At 40.5% G+C, this 22,502-nt stretch overlaps 1 protein-coding gene across 3 annotated transcripts in view; it reads right to left on the bottom strand.

Annotated features, from left to right (window-relative positions):
* Positions 1-22,502, bottom strand: part of arid4b (AT-rich interaction domain 4B) — a 39,026-nt gene that overhangs the window by 15,936 nt on the left and 588 nt on the right. For all 3 annotated transcript variants that reach the window (XM_044373621.1, XM_044373619.1, XM_044373620.1), the window contains exons 2-8: positions 20,691-20,739; positions 11,025-11,135; positions 5,202-5,267; positions 4,723-4,813; positions 3,454-3,533; positions 2,966-3,057; positions 150-291 (exon numbers count right to left, since the gene is read on the bottom strand). In XM_044373621.1, coding sequence (XP_044229556.1) covers positions 150-291; positions 2,966-3,057; positions 3,454-3,533; positions 4,723-4,813; positions 5,202-5,267; positions 11,025-11,135; positions 20,691-20,696 — 588 coding nt within the window. In that variant the 5' untranslated portion in view covers positions 20,697-20,739. The remainder of the gene's footprint in view (positions 1-149; positions 292-2,965; positions 3,058-3,453; positions 3,534-4,722; positions 4,814-5,201; positions 5,268-11,024; positions 11,136-20,690; positions 20,740-22,502) is intronic.

The following is a 22,502-nucleotide window of genomic DNA, read 5'->3' as shown; positions in this document are numbered from 1 at the left end:
TAATCCTGCTGAGTGCTGTGGTTACATAAGCAGGCGTTTAGATGAGATGGCACAATGCTGTGAGTGTACTGGAAGACCAGCAGCTCTGGTCCCGGTTTTCTTCAGTGATGGAACAGAGCGCAGTGAAGGAAGAGATGCTATGAGCTCACCAGCGCAGGATACCACGTGGTCTTCTTTTTGTCCCCGGTGGCGACCCCCTCCACACAGACCACTTTGCCGAACAGATCCTCATTCTGCCGCTGATCGCTCTCCTCTTCCTCGCTGGAGGATGATGACAACTCTTCCTCTTGGCTGTGGGTGAAAAGGACAGTTTACTCACTGGGCTGCGTTTTAGAGAGGTCTAGTGTGCATGTAGCGTTATATATACACATGTTATTTCAGATTCATAACATACCATTCAATTTATAGACAATTCAGTGCAGGAAAGTACGACCTCAAGAAAGTTTTCTGACAAATTAGAGCTGAAATGATTTGCTGATTTTGATAATAGATAAATCACTAGTATAGTAAGTAAAATGGTGAACATTCCCTCGTTTAAGCTTCTTAGTTGTGAGGATTTGCTGCTTTTCTTTGTCTTATGTGACAATAGATTGAGCATTTTCAGGTTTTGGTATGCTGGTCAGACAAAAAAAAACACATTTTCACTATTTTATGAAATTTTAAACACCAAAAGATAAAATAATTGTCAGATTATAATTAATATAAATAAACTATTACAAATAACTGTTAGCTGTAGCCCCACTAAAAACATTCTCTACTTCAGAAAAATGTATGACATCAGATGACTCAACTCATAGTTGCTGGATTCACACAGAGCTACGCCTGCCTAATCTAAAAAAAGACAAATGTTCTGGTTGTTCATAGAGCTGCAATCATATTGACGTTTTATATTAAATCAATGCTATATATAAACAGGTTAGGAAAACACAATTGTGTGTGCAGGTCTCTCTGAATACAGGCAGGCAGAGGATTTCAAAATGTCTCCAACTAACAATCCACAGCACAAAAAAAGTCTTATCATTATGTAGCGCAGTGAAACATGAGGCCCGCTCTACTGATGAGCTCACTCATTAGGATTTGTGTATTGACGAGCCGGCTCATCTCTGCTGTCTGACAGTCATCCTGACGCTCAGGCAGAGCCCTGACTGCGGCCAGCAGACAGCCAGCTATGTCTCTAAATGTGATCATGCAAGCATCACCAGCAGGCAAACAGATCCTCCGTCCTCTTTTTATGCCTCACTTGGCCTGCTCTGAGCACAACTCTATGTACATATACACACTCTGTCTGGCACGACTCGGGAGCAGTAAATCAGCCAGGCTGCTACTACAATTACTACAACAACAAAAACAACAACTAAGCAGTGAATCAAAGTCATAAACAAAGCACTGTAGCTACTTGGTGATGGAGAGATTACAATTCATGCTCCATAATAACTAGTTGTCTTTATTTGCACAGTAATTTCAGGGAATAGTTTGACATTTTGGGAAATAAACTTTTTTTACTTTTGTTGTTGAGAGTTAGATGAGAGGATTGATACCACAGTTATGTCTGTATGGTAAATATGAAGCTACTGGCAAAAGTTAGCTTAGCTTAGCACAAAGAGAGGAAACAAGGGGAAATAGCTAGCTTGGCTGTTTCCAAAAGTAACAAAACACACTTACCAGCACCTGTAACGCCCCCTAATAGATGTTATGTTATATCACATTTGTTTCATACCCACAAAACCCAAAGCAACATGTTGCGGTTTTGCAGGGAGTTTTCTGATTGACTGTTCCTTAGCCTGAAGCAGTGACTTCCTGGAGTCTCTGCTGGTTGCCTGGCAACCTCATGGTTAAACTAACAAGATATAATGTGTTGATTAGTCAGCTTTAGAAGGAGTTCAGACTGAAAACAGCCCTGCATAAAAACAAAGAAAGAGGCTGCAATGGAGGGGGTGTGCTGAAAATCTGTTCCAGGAAGTCCAGTCTGAGTAACAGATCCTTGAGTAATCAGATGCCAAAAAAATACTCTGACACAGCAACTCTGGGAAGATATCACAACGGCAATTATGTCAGGCAATAGTTGAACCAGGTTCAACTCTTTGTCGGACGACCCAGCGTTGGAGTCCTCTGTGTTGGCGCTGCACTGACGCTGCGTTTTTTCATGGAGGGCTACAGTTGGTCTGGTCTCAACGCAGCCTTTCAGCAAGAAAGCAAATACATATATTTCCAAAAATGTCAAACTGTTCCTTTAACAGAAGATGGAAAAAAGACTATCTCTTCAAACAAAAAATTGTAGCTGTTTTATTTTTTCCAGTAATCTCAATCTATGCAGTATTGTTAATGCTTCTAAGAGTTAAGACATTAAGGAAGGCAACAGGTCCAAGGTGCTAATGTGCAGCGGGGACTCTTCCAAGTCAATATTGTATCAATGTTTATAGTAATATTGACTTTTCTCTTGTGTGCCATTAGCAAGGGTGTCAGAATAAGATTATATAGCAGAGTGTCCTCTTTATAAACAGAGAGCAGTCACAATTATATCCAGCGCCAAACACCCTCAGCATTTCCTATTCCCAGATGAAAACTCTGCAGTCTCTCGGGAGTAGGCACATCATAGCATAAAACACCCACTGGAACATTTGAGTCAAAGGGGGGAGGAATAAAAAAAAAAAAAAAAGGATAACATTCAGCATGGCCGCACCATGCTCACACTGCATGCACACACTGGAGCTCGGCGTGATTGAGGAGCTGGAGGAGGCGGGTTAGGCTCTCCTCTTCCAGGCCTCGGGGACTGTTTATGAGGGGATGGTGATGAGAGTAAATCTTTCATTTCGGCTGCTGTCAGCGTACTTAGAATAGGAGAGCCTGTTACTGATGACCGTGGGTTGGCACAGAAAATCCCTCGCCAATCCACATCACAGACCTCTGTTATATTGAGTTTGATATGAGCCCCGCAGGATGTACAGAGACGGAGGACAATACTCACATTGGGTTCGATCGTCGGCCGCGGTTGCCCTTCTTGCCGATGACAGGAGTGCCAAAGTGCTCAGGGTTGGTGAGAGGGAGTCTGTCGAGTGTCTGCAGAGGAGACAAACAACAGCAAAGGACCTCAGTGCCACCTTGTCAGACACTAAATTGGAAGACTTGAGATTTATCCTGGATCCCTTGAAGAAATTCTCTTTATAGGATTTCATCAGTTACAAAAGGAGGGATTTACTGAGCTCCACAATGCTTACATTTGGCATATTCTCTGTAATATTGGTCTCCTGCAATATTTGACAGCTGAACTTCTAAATGCCAATGTGGGACCATTCATAAACAGCCTTTTATTTAGAGCTGTGTTTCCAGTGCCAGAAAGCAAGTAAGTAAAGAAGAGGGACTATAAATAAAAATAAAATGAACGCTTTTTTTTTTTTTTGTGAGAAAGCTAAGAGATAAGGCTGGTGTAAAAGCGTAGGACAGCACGGTACTTGCCTCGCTCTCCGCAAAGTGACGCGCTCCTTTCAGGCAGAGAGAGGAACGCCTTAAGGTCTTCTCATCACCGTCGTCAAACACTGCAGAGATGAGAGAATCTATTAGGCTGCTGTATGTAGGCCAGGAGTCCACTAACACACACAAACACACACACACACACACACACACACACACACACACACACACACACACACACAAGCACTAATAAACTCCTGTCTCGGTTTCAAAACGTCTGCTTGTTTATGATATGTTAAAAACAAATTATGCTCGTCTTTTAATGCTAAGACAGCTCCTCCGGCAGGCAGTGACAGAGTCTGTTTCAGCTCACAGCTTCATTAGAGCTTCAAGGATCCTCTGCTAGACAGAAAGACAACTCTCTGATTCCACTGAGGACTGATTGATTTTATTTATGGATTGACTAATAAGAATTTAAGGGATAAAATGTTTAAGTGAGAACATCTACAGTGCTGGTCTAAAAGATAAGCTCCAAAGACGTTAAATTATACAACTGATCTTTGAAAGTCTGACAATAATAATAATAATAATACATATGACATTAATAAACATCATTTTACGGAACTTTTATTTCGCTAACAGCGCTACATCACCTCGCTCCCGTTATTCGTTGCTCAGATGTACTTAGCAACAACAATAAGGAGAAAACACTTGAGGCACCTTCAGCAGTGACTTACACATTTGTTTTCCCACTGATGAATGAAAAGAATGAATTTGTGCCAAGAAGAGTGTTTGGAGACAGGGGAAAACCCCCATGGGCACGAGCAAGCAACGAGCAGCTGCTGAGACTACAGATCTGTATACTCTGGATTATCCAGCACTGCAACTGTGTACACTTGATAGACCCGCAGATACAAACTGCCCTGAGAGAAGAGAAAGTACTACATACCTGTCACCTTATGTTATGTTGACTCACTAGGTATAGTGTGTCTCAATCAGCCTCTACAGCTACCGAAAACTTTTTTTTTTTTTGTGGAAAAAATAAATAAAGTACTTAACAAGGTGGTTACAGTATCATGTTTTTTTGTCTTTTTTCTTCAGGTTTCATGAGTTTAGCTTGTGTGTTATTTCTTGACACATTAGTTGCTCCATGGTTCTTGCAACAACTTAAAGTACAATGCTTCAGCAAAGGAAAACACAAACCACATTGTGGAATTTTCATTGTACACAAACATGTTTTTTACAAGCTAGCTGCAGGGAGAGTACAAGTCTTTGAGAGAGAAAGGGAAAGCAGACGGTTTGATATTGACTCACCAACAGTATATATACTAGCATCGGTCAGCTTATTGATTGTGGCCTCCTGGTAAACTCCATCCTGATTCTTCACCTCTACAACAGCACCCACCTGTAGGACAGACACCCTGATGTTATTTGGCATCTTAATATGCTAACTGTTATTACTTTCTAATGGTAAATCTAATGATGTGTTCTGAAGTAATGAGACGACCATATTGCTGCTACAAGAATCATAATTGAGTGAAATGAAATTGCAAAGCCAGCGCTCCGCTGACTGATGCTCTTGTGCTTTCTCTAACACTATTGTAGGGAGGGGGGGTGGGGGGGGGGGGGGGTGGGGGGGGGGATTGATCGTGTTTCGGTATAAAATGAAGTAAAACTATATTAATGTGATGTCATTCAAAGTTCAGACAATTACTTATAGTTTATGGGTAATTAATGGCAATATGTGTGTTAGGACAATACAACATCAGGCTTCTTCATCACTCCTGCCTTACCTTTAGAGGTCCTTTGATGTTTTCATCATGAACCTCCGCCGTGGACAGATCTGGTTTAAAGGTCACCTGGGGAAGGGGGAGGAGACTCAGTAAAAAAGAATAAACAAACAATTCTCTAAAGGTCTGACAGGGACACATCAATCTTCCACTTCACAGAGGCAGCAGGTCCCTACTAACGCTGCTGGACTTTATAACTGAGTGGCACTAATTACAGCGATAGACTCTTCATGCCATGCTCAACACCGAGACAGGTTTTTTGTTTTAAATCACTACAGTTTGACGTATAAAAATAGTAGTACAGAGTTGTTGGTGTCTATAGACAAGCAGCGTGTGTGTGTGTGAGCATTTCATACTATGGCTGAGTGACTGAAACCCAACTGGCAACTGTCTGGTCACAGCCGCATCTGCTGGCGCCAACTGTGGCGGATTTCAGTTACGAATGTCAAGGCTAGGCTAACTGACCATCCCCCCCTTACTGGATCCGCAGCCTCCCCTAAGTGAGCCACAGTAGATCATAATCTGATCACGCTGTGGTAATCTTGCATCTGCATGGTGACCTGGCAATACTGTGACAGAAAACACCAAAAGGCAGGCACAGAGACAGACACACACACACAGACACACACACACAGCCATTTACTGGCACATATTCTCCAAGCAGCACGTGTGAAAAGTGTTGGAGCAGCCAGAAGCACAGAATCTGTTTAGTATTGAAAATGCCCCTCCCTGCATTGCATATCAAAGTGCTTCTTTTTCTGTTTCCTAGGGGAAATTAAAGTAATTTTTGAGAGCATGTGCTAGTAAAATAGTAACATAATTATGCTGGAGACCTGGCTTCACTTTTATTGACTATGATCGAGTCTAGAATCAACCGGCATAAAAGGAGCTGAGAGACATGTTAAGCACCCCGACTCAGAAAACAAGCCTGCAGGTAACAAATTCAGACAACGCTCTCTCAAGTCGCTTTCAAATATAACAACAGCAGAAACAGCAATTAAAGTCTCGCTGTGAAGGCAGGATCAAGACAATGAATGAAAGTAACACATACTGTAAGGCGCTGTTGAATCGTCAGGTCATAAAATAAGGAGGGAGGAAGAGAGAGAAATAAAAAGCTTCCTGAGGCAGCATTTCATCAGTTATGGAGATAATAACATTCCTGCCGCGTGGAATAAAGGAATTCCTTTCTTCACATGGAAGAGCAGGAGGCTCCACTCTCTGTAGACAGAGGCAGGGTGACTCTCGCTGTCCAAAGCTTCAGCTAGAAGATGTCAATAAAGCCTGACGCTTCTGACAGCCTGCTTCCTACCTGAGAGCTTCAGTTGCTGAGTGATTTCAGGTGAGGTCTGTTATTGTAGGACTACTACGACTTAACACTGGAATAAGATATCAAATCATTCTGATATTAGAATAAAACTTCAGTCCAGCAGGTTTATGTGAGGTTAATAGCTTTATCAGTTAATCCATTATATTACAATTATATTACATTCGTTATTCAAATCAGCCTGACAATGTTGCTTTAACTGCAGGATGTTTCACTAAAACTAAATTCAAAATGGTTAGTGAGCATTTTGCCCATCTGAAAATGCAAGACTGCTACATTTCTGCTTTGTTTAAATGTAATAAGATAGTAACTTCTTCAAGAATTTCATTTTATGGATGTAAAATTTGGCTAAAATAATGAGCAGATTACTGACATATTGTTCAATGCTGGATAAATGAGGAGTGTTGAATATTAATAACAAATCCTGTAAAATTTCTGAATTCTTACCAAAATATATTATAAGGTCCAACTGAAAATCAGCCCAAAACGTTGTCACATGTACACACTGAATAAACACGTTCTAGCGTTTCCACCATAATGAAACAAAGAGCATTTGCCTTCTATATTAGGAATATACATGATAAGCAATGTGACAAGCATATAATGCCAGTTGACATTGCATTAATTAAACTACTATGCTCACTTTGGGAGACATGAACAATATATTTCTCTATGAAATCTTCATATGAATACAGAAGCACTTCACAGTTAGATAGCCGTTTACAGGCAAAATGTTGTTGTTAAATCGATTTAAAAAAAAAAAAATTTGTTTCTGTATGTAATATTGACATTATTCCATTAAAAAAAACATTTGTGAGGAGAATAGTTGTGCTTATATAGAAAGAACCAATGAAAGTAGGAGAGTTTGATAAGGGTATAAGGGCACATAACTAAAAATTAAAACCGCTTACTTTTTACAGTAAGTTTGGGATAATATTCCACATGCTATCTGGATCTGGATCACATGCTAATCTTTTGATCCAGTTCATTTTGATAACATGGTTGAATGAGGGAAAAGTACAAAACATTAAGACCTCCCTCTGTTAGAGACATCGACATAACCTCCTTTAGCCTTGTGTGGCTTATTTTTTCCAAATAAAGTTAAAAAGCCTTTCTAAACAAGAGGTTTTGTGTTTGGTGACATCAAGAGAGGCTCTTGTTTTTGTATGATGGGCTGCTCAAGCGGATTTCACCCACGCTCCCGATGGCCAGTCCGACTCTGACCTGGGATGACGTTTCCAGCTGAGATGACCGGCAAGCGTCTGGCCAGCAAACGTCGGAGCACATTTCCAAATAGGTGTTATTTGGAAAATCTGACAATATATTGGCAATCTAATCTGGTTACTTTTAAATATTTTATAAAGCAACATATTAACAGTTCTACAGCAAAATTTACAACAGCCTTTGGCCTGGCTCACAATCTCCACCATTGCCACCATTTGGTGCAAAATGCATTCTGGGATACTTGACTGTCCCTAGCTTCAACCGACCAATGGTGTAACGTCATCACTTAGTGAGTCAGTGAGTGACTCAATGACGGACAGACGTTTGGGTGTGTAGAGCTGGTCCTGCTGTTGCCGTCCAGCCAAACAAAGAGGAACAACGCAATGCTTCAAACTACTGAGTAGAGGTGCAACAAATATTTTGGTGCTACATTTTGAGAAACAAAATGTGAAGATGCACATTGTGCAGGTGAAAATAAATTGATATATATACTGAATCATATCAGTTATGGCTTTAAGGGGTGCAAAGCATTGTGATTTTTGTCTTTTTAAAAAGTCTGAGCTTCAGTGCTGTCTGTTAGGATCCAGTACAACATTAAGTGAACTTTGATATTGCTTTATTTGTGCAAATTCATCCGTCAGGTGTCAGGTGCAGTCTGGGCCTTTTGGTCATAAACAATTGGATGTGATCCCCGGCTAACATGACAGACGTTTGCTGTGACAACAAGCACCAACTGTATGTGTGACAACTCAGATAAAACCAATAAAAAAAGCTCTAGTTGTTTCAGACTCTCCTCTGCTCCTGTCTCTTTACATCATTTTTACAACAGGTGAAAATTAGGCACTTCACACACTGGCAGTTTTACAGTGATGGAGATCAATGAACACTGTTCTTTTACAAATTTAAAAAAACCTGGGAATACACCTCAGTCTCTGTCTCGTTCATGCAGCCTCTACATACATTACATTACAGTATAAAGCAGCTAGAGGGCAAAATTTACTTAAAATTTAAAATTTGCTTTGAAGAAAACATGAGCGTGTTTCCCTCTAGTGTGAGGAGCATGGAGAGGTGAGAGCACTTAAGTGATCAGAGAATTCTTGGATATATAGAGCTGAAATGGTCAGTTGATTTATCACTTAATCAACTGACAGAAAAACTCCAACTATTTTGATAAAGAATCCATTATTTTAGTAATTTTTCAACCAAAATGTCAAATATTTGCTGTGTCCATCTTCTCAAATGTGAGGATTTGTTGCTCTCCTGTCTTATATGATAGTAAAGTGAATTTCTTGGGGCTTTGGCCACAACTAACCATTAATTTCATCATCGATTGATCTGCCAATTATTTTCTCAATTCATTGATTAATTGTTTGTTCTATAAAAATTAAGAAATAGTGAAAAATAACAGTTATTTGACTTTGTCAAATATCTTGTTTTATCCAACCCACAGATATTCTGATTAATATCATATATGACAAACAAGAACATGAAATCATCATATCTGACAAGTTGAAAACAGCAATTTTTAGCATTTTTCCTAAATAATGGATAAAATGACTAATGGATGATCAAAGTCATTTGATAACTAATTATCTGTTGATCAACTAATCGATGAATCAACTAATTGTTGGAGCTCTACAGTATTTTGGAGTGTTGGTCAAACAAAACAGGCGTTATATTTGGCTCTAAGAAAATGTGATGGGCATATGTCAGCATTTTCTGTCATTTTATAAAAAAGATGGTAAATCAATTCATCATGAAAATAATTGGCAGATTAATTGGTAAATGAATTAGTTGCAGCCCTAGAGAGAGTTAGTCCTGTCAAGCTCAGAAATTATCTTAATTTATTCAGAACATTCTCACTTGGGCTTTTTATAATTCTTCAATTCTGTTTTATATCAGTGGGGACCAACTTATAAAACAGTGATTTAAGAGATTCTTTCATTTTGTATTCTGTAGTGAAATATATTAGAAAAACTACTAAAAGATATATTGTGAAGACTAATATTATTATACTGAACTCATATGCCATTACATCCTTAATAACTATGATTTAAGCAGCACATTGATTCTGTCATGCAGCACACATTGTTGACACCGTGCTTGTTACTGTGTCGTAGGGTTGGTCCTGACTGATCATATGTGTGCTGAACATTTCAATAGTGAGTGATACTGATGCGGTGCTAATTGGCTTTTTAACAGGTCTTCAAGTACAGATCATCATCATAAATAAGAATGTCACACAGATCTTTTCATCTGCTTTTAGAATTACTCAAAAGACAGCAGCGCCATATGCTGTAACCATCAACTTTGTTAAACAAGCAGACAGAGATTAATGAAGCAAAGAGCTAAAGAGGATTTGATTACAGTGGAATATGCACATCCACAACAACCACTGAATAATTGCCATGTTTCAACATTTGTGTAACAGAGCTCACATTCACTTACAGCTACCCAAAAACAAACCCCACACTCAGCCAATTAGTATGGTAATTCATTTATGAGCTGAGACTGTCCTATTAGCTTCATTTTACCCCACAATATTTTAACTATGAGGATCACATGGTTTATTTTGTCACGTTGTTTGAGACAAAAAGGCACGTCATTTGATGATTTCTGCTGGCGTGCCAGAACGGCAGATCATCGCTGCTCTTTTGTCTCTTCAGGGGGAACTACAGTGCATTGACACAGTGAAAAGCCAGCATCCAATCTTTGTTCCTCCTACACACTCTAGCAGAACGAGAGACAAGCGATCCGTCTCTATTGTATTATCCAGATGCTCCAGCCCCACTGGGAAATGAGATACTGTACTACGTGCATCATGCAATGCCTTCATCAGCAAGGCATAAAACCGATGGGGGAACAGCAGTCGCGCCGGGCGAGAGGGACGCCTGAGGACGTGATGGGTACCTGGTGGGTTAGGCCAGACCCTGCATCTGTCACAGCTGGGTCCCAGATCAGTTTTTTTTCTGATGTATGAGCACCACTAACAAACTGAACCACCTGGTAGAGCTCCACCGTGCAAGCATCACAGCTGGATTCTTGGCAACATCAGACGCCAAGAAAGTAATTTTAAGACACAAACGTTCTCAGAATAAATTCAATCATCCAAATAAACCAATGTCCAATCTACACTCTCTGGATGTACAGTAAGGCTGAGCTGTGTGACCCTGAGTGTACCTGCTTCACACAGCAACAGAGCCCCAGAGCCCTACTGCACTTTAAAAAAAAAAAAAATTTTTAATTTTGGATCATGAGCACTTTGAAATGTGACTTACCTTGGCCTTGACTAGCCTCTTGGCAGTCTTAATCTTGGCCTCACAGAACGCCCCTCGGTACTTGGCACTCACATCCGTCCCTACTGTCAAGTAGGGGGGCTCCTCCAGAGTCTGAGGGGGGGGAAAAAAAAACAAAACAGGAAACCAGTGAATACAAAGCCTTTTATATATATATATAGCTTACTGACAGGTGTATTCTCAAAGCTCGGGGAGGAGGACACACATACAGGCTTCTCATACTGTAGGCCAGCTACGCAAAACCCACCCAGCTCAGTGATTCATCCATGGAAAACACATACCATCTGCTCTGGGTATTGGAAAACAAGCCTCTGAGGGAGCAAACAAAAAGGCCACTTCACTACTGCTTTGATGAGTACAAAGAAGAAGCTATCTGTAACACATAGCACCATCTTGTGTCATCATTGGATGTCTATCAAACCTTTTTTTTTTTTTTTTCTCCTCTGCACAAGTGCAGATTTGCGGAGGGGTCGGGCACACAGAGAAAACAGACATTCTGTGTGTGGGTGAGGGCAGATGATGTTTGCGGGTCATGTAGTGTAGAGATGAATTTACTGAGAAAGTGTCTAACCTAACACTGGTATATTTAGACATCTCTGTAGAATGAGGGGCAGGCACAAAGTGGGCCACACGTCCTGCTGACAGGACACATCAAGAACGATTTCAATATATCTCGTGTGCACTCGGCCGATGTCTCTGACAGCAGGTTTGTACTCAAGTGTTCCTCAATGTTAATGTGGAACAAGAAAACACCAGATCCTCCTCTAAAGTGCAAAACTACAAATATACTATAACTGCACAAGAAAACATCTTCTTATTTTCTGAATGAATGAATGAATGAAGTGTATTCATGCCCAGTGGAAAGTTTTTCAACAATTTAGCATTAAGTTTTCCCAACAGAGAGATGGCTGTGTTCATTTAGTGCACTGCATAAATAGTTCTCCAAAGAACTTATGCATATTACATTTCATACTACAAGCTACTCAGATCTCTCTTCTTTTTATAACACTTAATCAGACAAAACTCAAATATATAAATGTTAGGGATCACTTTGAAGTTCCTACCAGCCATTCATTGTTCCCCTGTGAAGGGCAAAGAGTGGTTGCCTTTGCAATGGTAAACTACACCAGTAGTGAGCAGTGTTTAAACCAGTGAGGAGGAACTAATCACTAGAACCAGCTGCTGTAGTTTTTCTTCTGAAAATATGTGGACTCTCAGCCCTCTGTGGCACATATTTATGCCATGACAGAACCACTTTTCAGATGGTAAAAGTCCAAATCTAAGAGATTAAGACCTTTGACATGTTTTAACTGTTTGCAGGTTCACTTTTTTTTGTCCGAGCCAATATGCAAGAATGGGTAAAAAGAACATATGAGCGAACCCTGGAGCAGCATGCTAAAATAAATATAAGCCATCAGTTTTATAAAGGAGTTCCACATCGACGGAGTGCATCGGCAGAGGTGAGCGGAGCAGCTTTAGGGAAAAAACATCCGCTTTTCCTCAGCAACATTTTGCAACACTTCTGAAGCATTGATTGAACATAGCTTTTTTGAACTTGTGTATTTTATTCAAGCTGAGGATAGAGACTGTCCATGTTCTTCCCAAACCTTCCACCTACAACAGTTACACAGCAACGCTCCTCTCTCTATGAATATTATACATTACATTAAAAAGGACATTATGCAAAACACTAAAGAAATGATATGATGGGAGGCTGTATTTCATATTTCAGAGTTATTACTTGTCAAGCATATTGCACCTTAACTGTATTGCTTTTAATGGTTTTAATGTAGACCTGCAATAAAGGAAAATATAAATGTTGGGTCAGGATTTGGACTTGGCAGATATTCAATATTAAATGATGTGGAAAGGGATCAGGGGCACGGGACATCCCTAATTTGTGTCATCGCTGACCTGCCAGTAATGTTCTCAAATTCACCACACGTGCATGAGCATAATGTTGCCTTACCTAAATAGATAAATAGGAGTCACAGGTGAAGTTACAGCAGCAAAATCCACTGTCAGGTTCAAATGAAGTTTAAATGTTTCATATCCCTCATTTTTTGTTATCTGCTGCTTCTCTAATTTGACGGTAGTTATTCAATTTTGGGCCCAATTTTTTCAATTTTTGGACACAGTCTTATCTGATAATACTTGCAAGAGGCAATGAGGCATTAACAGAGGTGGAGATCAGACTTGTGATCTGACTTGCAGTCTGTCCTCAGCGCTATTAATCATACAGGTGATACAGTAACTGTCAGCCAAATAAAAAAAGCAGAACAGCCAGAATTTGGCTGGCATGTAAATAAGGTGCTCCGATTGATATCAAAGGGTAGAAGCAGATAAAGCACTGTGTACTAAAAATACGAATGGTGGCTTGCCAACTGTAATAACCCAGTCCAGCTTTGTGAAAAAGAATTGTTAGGCTCTGTTGACTTAGAAGTAGTGTTACACATAGTTTTTCATCTTGTACTGTCAAAAGACATTCACAAAACTCAGATTACAGACAGGGTGCCCTTAACACTGTATTTAAAAATAGTAAAGACGTATCTAAGATGCAGAAGAGTAATAAAATGGTGCTGTACTATCAAGACAAATAGTTTTCAGATGCAACTCATCAATGTATCACTGTGGCCTTAATGATGCTAAATCATAAAATAACTCAAACCGGCTGCAAGAAGCAAAAAAAAAAAAAAAAACTGACATGTTTGTTCAGAGATTGACAAATTGCACCTCCTGTGTTAAGAAGGCCACGAGCCAGTCACAGTCAAACCAGGACAGGGTGCCTCTTCTACAGTGTCTCCGGGATTCTGACAGATGGGATTCAGGGGCAGAGTCCAGTGCACTTCAGCCTCCCCACCTCTCAGATAAACACCTCATTAGTCTTTAGTGCAGTCTGGCCTCAGCACCAGCTGCCCTAGCCAAGACCAGGCTTACATGACGCTGCAGCCGTTTCCACTGGCTAACCAACTCTCTTGTCAGTCATGGGTGCAACACAAACCTGGACTGCTATGGTGTAAAGTACTGCTCCAGTTCCTCTTTCATACATACTGACACTCGTCTCCTTTCGCTTCCCCTGCTGACCCTGTTACTTTCCTCTTCTTAAAGGAAGAGTCATGCTACTGAGTCAGTGCCATGCCGTTGGTCCGATGGTCCATAATTCCGAAACCCCAATTGTTAGAAAAACTTCCTATTGGACTGCAAGCCCATTATTATGATGACCTGTTATCCCGAAAACAAAAGCCCACTGCTATGAAGGCCCATTGCTCTGAAAATACACAGTATCCCTGGAGTTTTTGTCCTTAATATCTTAGTGAATTTTGACGTGCAAATGCAAAGATAATGTTTACAAAATCCTTGCTAACCCTGACCCATTTCAGAGCTATGGGCATTTGTCTTCAGGATAACGAGCCGTTGGACTAATGGGCTTCCGGTCCAAAAGGGACATTTTAAAAACTATTGGGGTTTCGGAATAACAGGCCTTCAGACCAATGGGCAGTCCCTACTGAGTCAGAGAGAGCAGCCTGGGTTATATTGACTGTGGCTGCCAAACCTCCCCATCTTAACAGGGCAAGGGTGATAACACATTACAGAGGCCAGAGTCACATTTGTCATGCTCACATGCCAATACAAATAGAGGATGGTTTGTTGTTTCCACTGATAATGCCCCGCCTCCCCACATTCAGCTAAACACTATGAAAGAAAATTCCATTCCTTGGATTAGATTGCCATTTAGCCTACAGCTGTCTGGAGAAAAACACAGACTATTTTTTATTTTTTATTTTCATTGCTCCTGCCAGTGCTGAATAAAAGACAGCACTCTGCTCAGAAGTTCAACCAATCGAGATGAGTAAGCTCAAAGAGGTGGAATTCCTGCGCCTTTGGGAGGTGTAACATCCTCTCGCCAATTCAAAATAAGCTAAAACCCCTGACGAGAGCTGCTCTCACCTAAGATACTGTCATGAAAAGAGTAGAGCAGTATTTAACATGAGCCTCAAGCGCCACTTCAGCTTCAGCATGCAAAGTCAAAGTCATGGTAATAGCGGTAGTACAATCAAGACCGGCTCTTTGGCTATTCACCTAGCGCCACTGATGTGGAAAATACTCTCCAGGCACACGTGCTTGATTAAACACATACAAATGTGACTTGGCATGGGGTGACAAAACACACCTGCGGCTGGCGCGGAGAGAAACAGGCCTAAACTGTTCTTAAACTATAGCTTGACTTTGCTTAAATGCATCACATCCGAAAGGAAACAATGAACAAACAGGTACAAGGATGTTCTACTCAAATATTATAAGTCAGACATGCACACATATCACATTAAATAATAACTTTAATCTATTCTCTTTCGGACAGGGGCCATCAGAGGTGATGGTGCAACAGTGTTGTTGGCCATAAATACCTCTGTCCTGGCTGGTGTCATTGAATGACATGGACACTTTAAACAAAGAACTAGCATCTCACTGATTACTGGTGATCCAACGCCTACTCAGTATTTAAGCCTTTCTAGTCAGGGAACAAAACAGGCAATGCCACAACGTTAAGTCAGAGCTTTGAAATCATTCCAGATTCACCAAAACAAAATATACTGAAGTGACACTGGCAACAGCAGAATGAGATCAGTTTCTGCTCAATAAAGACTCTCAGGTCATGAAAAATTTAACAGCCAGCTCCACAGAGCGCTAGTTGAAAATATATAAGCTTCTGCTCATAGTGCATTTCTTGGACAGCCTGGGTGACTCTAGCATTTTCATTCTACAACTCAGTAAAAAAAAAAGAGGCTTTCTAGCAGCTACCACACGGTTAAAGCTTCAGAAAATACTGATGGCACAGTGATGGTGGGCTACATGTAAAGTGTAGATTGCATGGTCTGACGTGGTATGATCAGTGCTCAGGGAGGGGCTGCTGGCCCGGGGTTCTGGGAACTGTACTGTCACCTGTTACCATGCAGATACCCATTGCTAATGTATAAAAGCTTAGTCACACCAGTTTCCGCAAATAGTCCTTCTGCCTCTCATTCACCACCATCGAAGTCGATGTGACTGCCACATTCAAGAATATGTTTTCAGTTTGAGCTCCAACAGATTCACCTTGCTGAACTCTTACCTATGAGTTCATATGATTAGTCAACAGTCACAATGTTTGATGCACCTTGTGTTTGAAGTTGTGTCTGACTATGAGTCATCTATTTTAGCTCCATTTTGTCCACTATCATAGACTATTAACAGCCAATGATATCGCATTATTTCAGATTATGCATTGGACCCATGACAACCCTCTTTGATGTGGAGTGCAGGACAATTTGGCTGAACTGAACCCAAGTCTTGTTTAGCCATTATTTCTGCAACAAGCCTTTAGGAAATGTCATGGTGATGTCAACTGCTGCACTCATATTTTAACAGATAAATAACTCATAAGTAACATTACTCAGAGATGATGCAGAGGTGATGTAGAAACAGATAAGATTAGCAGCCGACACACAATTACAGGCAAACCTTGCTACTATCTACACCTTGCTGTTTACTTTGACCATTTATTGCCCATCATTACTCAACCACCGAAAAAAGCCTACTCTGTATGAGTGCATCGTCTGAATGTTTCCTTTGAAACTCCTCTTCATCATTGTTAGGACACTTCAAGATCAAATTACATTTTAGTGTTTAATTTCAAATGTTTTCCACATCAGATCAGAGTTTCAGTTAATTTATTTTCATATAGTGCATACTTCATTTTAAAGTTAAAAAAAGAGTTTATAGGTCACTACTGTTGCACTACTGTTGTGTCCTCCTAAAGCTGAAATGACACACATGCTGGAGGTCGGAGACATCACTACTTCATGTTGGTATGTTTCAAGATGATGTGAGGACACAAACTGGTTTTTACTCAGTTGTCGGGGCAGGTTAGGGTGGTGGAAACAGGATGACATAACAGTTAAACGTCTTAGTCAAATGAAGTCTACTACTCTAGATTTCAATGTAACAAATCACTTATTATCACAGTATCTGTGTAGGCACACAAAACTGCACCTTTTAAAACAGACTATTTAGACACTAAGCAGCATTACTGAAATATCATACAGTAAACAATAGGTTTTGACCCATTATATTGTGTTATAATGAATAGGCTTGTAGGCTGAACAAAGGAACATGCAAGAGGCATGCAGGAAAGAATTAAGCTCCCTCCCAGCCCAGCTCACACGTACAATAATCCTGCTGTGAATCACCTCTTTGTCCAAACCAGAGTCACCGCAATTCCAGTGACTAGTGCTTCAGCAGGAGTTGCCTTGGCAATGCCATGGCGGCTTTAAACTAGCAAAAAAAATAACAATCATAATACCTTTGGTTTACGCACTTATTCCCCAAAAATGTAGGGCGATCTAACAAATCTACTCCACCTGCAGTGTCACGAACAATTCAAACCAAATACAGAAATGTCATCATTTTGATAAAGTCCTGTATTTGAAATCAGGAAGACAAGTTCAACTTTTTATTCAAGTTCTTATGATGTTCACAGATGCAAAAATGACCTTTGTGCACACAAGAGCATATAGACTCAAAGGTGTGGACGACTGCATGATGCAAATACTCTTTTTGCATACTATATGCCTTTTGACAGTTGCAGCAGTCTCTACAGGCTCAGTATGGATCTCAGTACTTTTATGTTAATTGTAAGGGCTTCAACTTCCAAAAACCATGCAATACCTACAATTCAACCAAGAGGCATTGAAAAAACATGCAGGGACACCTTCAACTCAGTCAGACTACTCACAGATGCAGAAGTATGCAGCATGTTACCACTGCACTACATGCTGTACACCAGTACAGCTGCTGCAACTCATCCGGAAGAATAACCTGAATGAATATATTTCATTTATACAGCACAGCATTTTTTCAACTCACCACCTTTAATCAAAAGCTGATCGCTTATTGTTTTAACACCCTGTTGTAACTATGTAACTACTGTAACTATGGATAACTACTGTAAAGTTATCTTAACTATGACACTACATAGTTATACATAGTCAAAATCATGGTTGTAGTATTGTAAGGTAACATACACAGTTTTAGCATATTATTACACAAATGTAGAAGACAGAAATTGCATCAATAATGAACTGATGTCCTGGATATTGAATCTTAAATAGCAAAAATATTTAGCATGTGCTTAGACTGCTGGAATTGATGCTTGAGACATTTATATTTAATCTTGTCTAGGTAAACCAGGTTATGGACAAGGCGCAGTAATTGAGTGCATTTACCATATTACTTCTGCTAGGGCAAGGATTTTCTTCCTTCTAATTTAAACAATTTTACAAGATATTTGCAGATTAAGTTATTATATGGATTAGCCTAAAGTATTCCAACAATTATCCAGCACATTTGTCTTCCTTTAGAGTCTCTAATGTTTAGATTGTTCTCTCAAGCTCATAGTATATAAGCACTGTGTGCAGTTGATGAAGACAGGCTGTAGACCATAAGCCAAAGTGACATGAAATGCTAAGTGAACATAATGAAAAACTGTCCTAGTTACAAAGCAATTTACAGTCTGGGAATTAAGCAGATGTTCCTATACAGAGCAGCGTACAGTTGCTGCAGTTAAGATAAGTCAGCACTCCTCAAGCATCAATAGAGACAGACACTTCAGAGCACTATGAAAACAACAAATGCTACAGCATTAAACCAGAAATGTCACTATGAAAACATCGCTCCTGTCAGCGGTTATGTGAATAATCAAGTGTAAGCATAATAATTATCTAATACAGTGTTTCCCCTATAATTGTACAGGCCTGGCAGGCCGCCAAGCCGACAAGAACCCCCGCCAGGCCAGAAAAATCTTTTTTTTTTAAATGCCAAAAATAACACCAAATATCCATTCACTCGGAAATCAATAATCATTTGTGTTTGGGAGCCTCTGTGCTGCGCTGGCCAAAACATGAGTCAATCTCTGTGTCATTACCTGTGAAACTCTTGACTCAGTGGCAAAGATGCTAGAAGCTAGCATGACTCTGTTTGTAAAAAAAAAACTGTTCTGAGTGGATCACTGGGAAATAAAATAAAATATGGGAAGACACACATACACACACACCACTGCGGCCCATCCTGCCACCCTAAAGCAGTGAACCTAGGGGAAACACTGTAATATATAAGCCTACTGCTATCCAGCTGGAGAGAATAACTGCATAATGACCAAAGGTACTAGTGGCAATAGTTTAATAAATGTTCACATATTACACTTTATTCACATAGCCACTTGTAGAGAATTGAGCAACAAAGCTAGCCTAAGGTGTGAATTAAGTGGTATCTACTACCCCCATGTGCTCTACATACTCTGTGACTGGACACACAGTTCATTAACATACATTTCTGGTCATGACAATCAGAACTCTGTTGCCTTCCTGTGACACAAACAGTTTATTATGTAACCACAAATCATCCCGCAGTTCAAGCAGCATTACTAGAGGAACAAATTCAGGCCAACAAAAAAGATTCTGAAATAGAGAAAAAAACAAAAGCTTTGCACCAGACCAAAATATTTGCTAGTATTGACCAAACTGAATGAATATTGCAAACTACTTTCACATCCCATGATTCTTTTGGTTGCACTTTAATGGGATACTTTGGTAAACTGTTAACATGTCTGTTGCTGGGCGGTGGTATAGCTTGAGTAACCACAATAAGCACCATTAGGGGCAAAGTGACAGACTACAAATCATTACCAGAACTGCTTTTAATTTGTCCATCACTAACTCTCAAACCACAAAAGGTACTTACATTTTGTGTGCCAAATAAAAATTGTACTAAATGTACAGACTTTTGTTACTGTATGTCATTACCAATTAATTAAATAGCAAAACTCTGCAGGTTATGACTCTACATATGGCTCACATGGAAACAAATGACAGGTTGAGACACAACAGCCTGCAGGCGTAACAACAGTTTGAACTGTGATCCATTGAGACTACAGTACAAGCCAAGATTAAATAGCTCACATCACAGCCTATTTTCCAAATAGTGACAGTTGTGACTTCTCCAAACTGAAAAGGGCTTCACAAAACTATGCCAGAGCTTTTAGATATTTTGTAAATTTCTCTTTCCTTCTGCTATTCATCTATCATTATGCACTACACCTTTAGCATGAACATAGATTGGCTAATTTCAAAACACCCTCTTTCTGAAAACACTTTTTATACAAAATCCACATACATCGCTTCACATCAAGGCACAATCTCAGAATATAATTCAATAACAATGCATAGCAAAACATAACAGCAAACTTACAGATCCTTTGTTGTGTTTGCAAAATACAGCCTGAGCCACTGGAAACTCAATATCATGCTTATCAAATAAATGTATTACTTTGGCCTATGTCCAATACACTTGCCTTGCTGTGTTTGAACAAGACCAAAATTGACATTTAGTAAAAGTTCACACTTGCCCTATTCATGAGAACAAAAGGATGAAGTCTTGCATATGAAATATCTACCATGCATTTAACATTTAGAGTTTGACTTGTCTGGGTAGAGCATGTTTATTTAGGAGTTAAATGAAATTGAGCCGAGCCTGGAAATTCAGAGGTAGTAGTGATCTAATTGAGTTTCCAGTGGCATGAAACACACAGCAAGAAGAAAAAACAAATGAACATACCTTCATCTCTCTATAAGTCCTCTAGGTGACCAGTGTACCGAATCTGAGGCTGAAACAGAGGTTTGAGAAGCTGTTAGGCATTACAGACAGTGCCAACTTCAGTCTGCCAAAACAAGACACGGTTATGTTATGATGACATCACTTCTAAATACACTGCTGGATGCCGTGAAAAAATCTGGGCAGTAGCTAGACGCACACTCTACACTGTTAAAACCTACTCAACATAAAAACACATCATTGGCACAGGACATCCCCTTTAAGGAATCACTACTTTAAGTCTGAATTGAGGTTGCGATTGATTTAGAAAAAGTTTAAAGATCCTTTGCTTTAATAATCCTTACTAATGCAACAGACAAATGGTATGGTGTGCTTGAGCTTTCGAGTCACATTCCTCCAAAATATCTGTGTTGCAAAGTAAACCGTGGCAGGCTGATCACTCATTCGCAGAGCCCTTAAAGCCGTTTATGTAATGCCCAGTGTACTGTAGTCAGTCAGCAGTCAGACTTGGCTTGTGGCTATCAAGGGCGAGCACACACAAAAGTAACTAGTCGCTGGCCAAAGAGACGACCTCCTCTCTCTGTCTGCACAAATGCACGGATAATGTCGTAGTTTCGGATAGAGTGACAGACACTGTGAGCCGCACGGTGCTCGGTTCTTTGAGTAGGGCAGCGCGGTGCGCCTGCTGTCTGCACTGCACTGACTATATACCAACACTACAGCAGAGGATGACGCCATTTCTGTAGCTTGACAGTCGGCTAAAAGCGAGAGCACTTTCAGCTCACAAACGCTGGAAATTGCGGGAGCGGTGGTCACAATTCACCTGCTATTGTCAGAGCCATTGCTCTCCCGGAGACGAATCTCTTGGTTTTTACGTTGGGGGAAAACTGCTCCGAGAGCGTTCATTTTCGTTTTCGCTTCTCTCCCTTGTCTCGGTGCTCGCTTGCTCTCTGCGGAGTCCACTCGGCAGCAAAAATAGAGCGATAACAACGCTGCTTACGGGCAGACAACACAGCCACCAAACCTTTATAGAAATGTCATATGAAAGCTGTGTTGTAATAACAGCGTTAAGTTGAACAAAGTGTGCATTAGTCGCGCAGCACAAGTCACTTTCTTTCTTTCTTCACAAAATGTTCTCTTTATCGACTGGTCTGGCATTTCGCTGACTGCTCACGGAGTAACGTTGAGTGAGGTTGCCTCTGACAAAGAAACAAGTCGACCAAACGGTTCGCAACAAGGTCAAGCTTGATGTAAACGCAGCAGCATCGCGTTAATAACTACAACATGTTATTGTTATAACAGACGCCAAGGTCGCAGCCTTCATTTGTGGCTCTTCGGTCGCGGTGAATGATCGCGGAGGATACAATGTCATCCGCCCCAGACAATTTGCCAGACCAGCCCGATGCAAGTGAGTGAGTGACTGACCAACCACCAACAATAATGCACACACAGCCCGAGCCTCGGCCGTCGTTTCCCCCTCTGTCCTAATAAAGCCGGAGACCTTTAAACCTCTACGGTAGCAATTCCTATGTTGCCAGTCACGGAAATGTGCAAAATACTGGTCACGCACATACAACATTGAGACTAAAATAAGTCATCTCTGGCACAGGGGAAAAATAGTCCCACCTCGCATCTGGGGAACATAGTAGCCACAACTGATCAAACGGGTGAGTTTCTTGAAATAAGGTAGCCCATCTGCTCCAACCTACACTGGAGAAACCCAATCCTGGTGGCACAAAAGAAAAGCCTGACGACGCATTTTACCTGTTAAACTACAGCGTTTTAGTCGCTGGTCGTCAAAAACATATCCTGCAG

The sequence above is a fragment of the Thunnus albacares genome, chromosome 14, assembly GCF_914725855.1.
Source record: "Thunnus albacares chromosome 14, fThuAlb1.1, whole genome shotgun sequence".
NCBI classification, from domain to species: domain Eukaryota; kingdom Metazoa; phylum Chordata; class Actinopteri; order Scombriformes; family Scombridae; genus Thunnus; species Thunnus albacares.
Note: the sequence above shows the minus strand (reverse complement) of the source record. Positions and strands in the feature narration are given on the sequence as shown.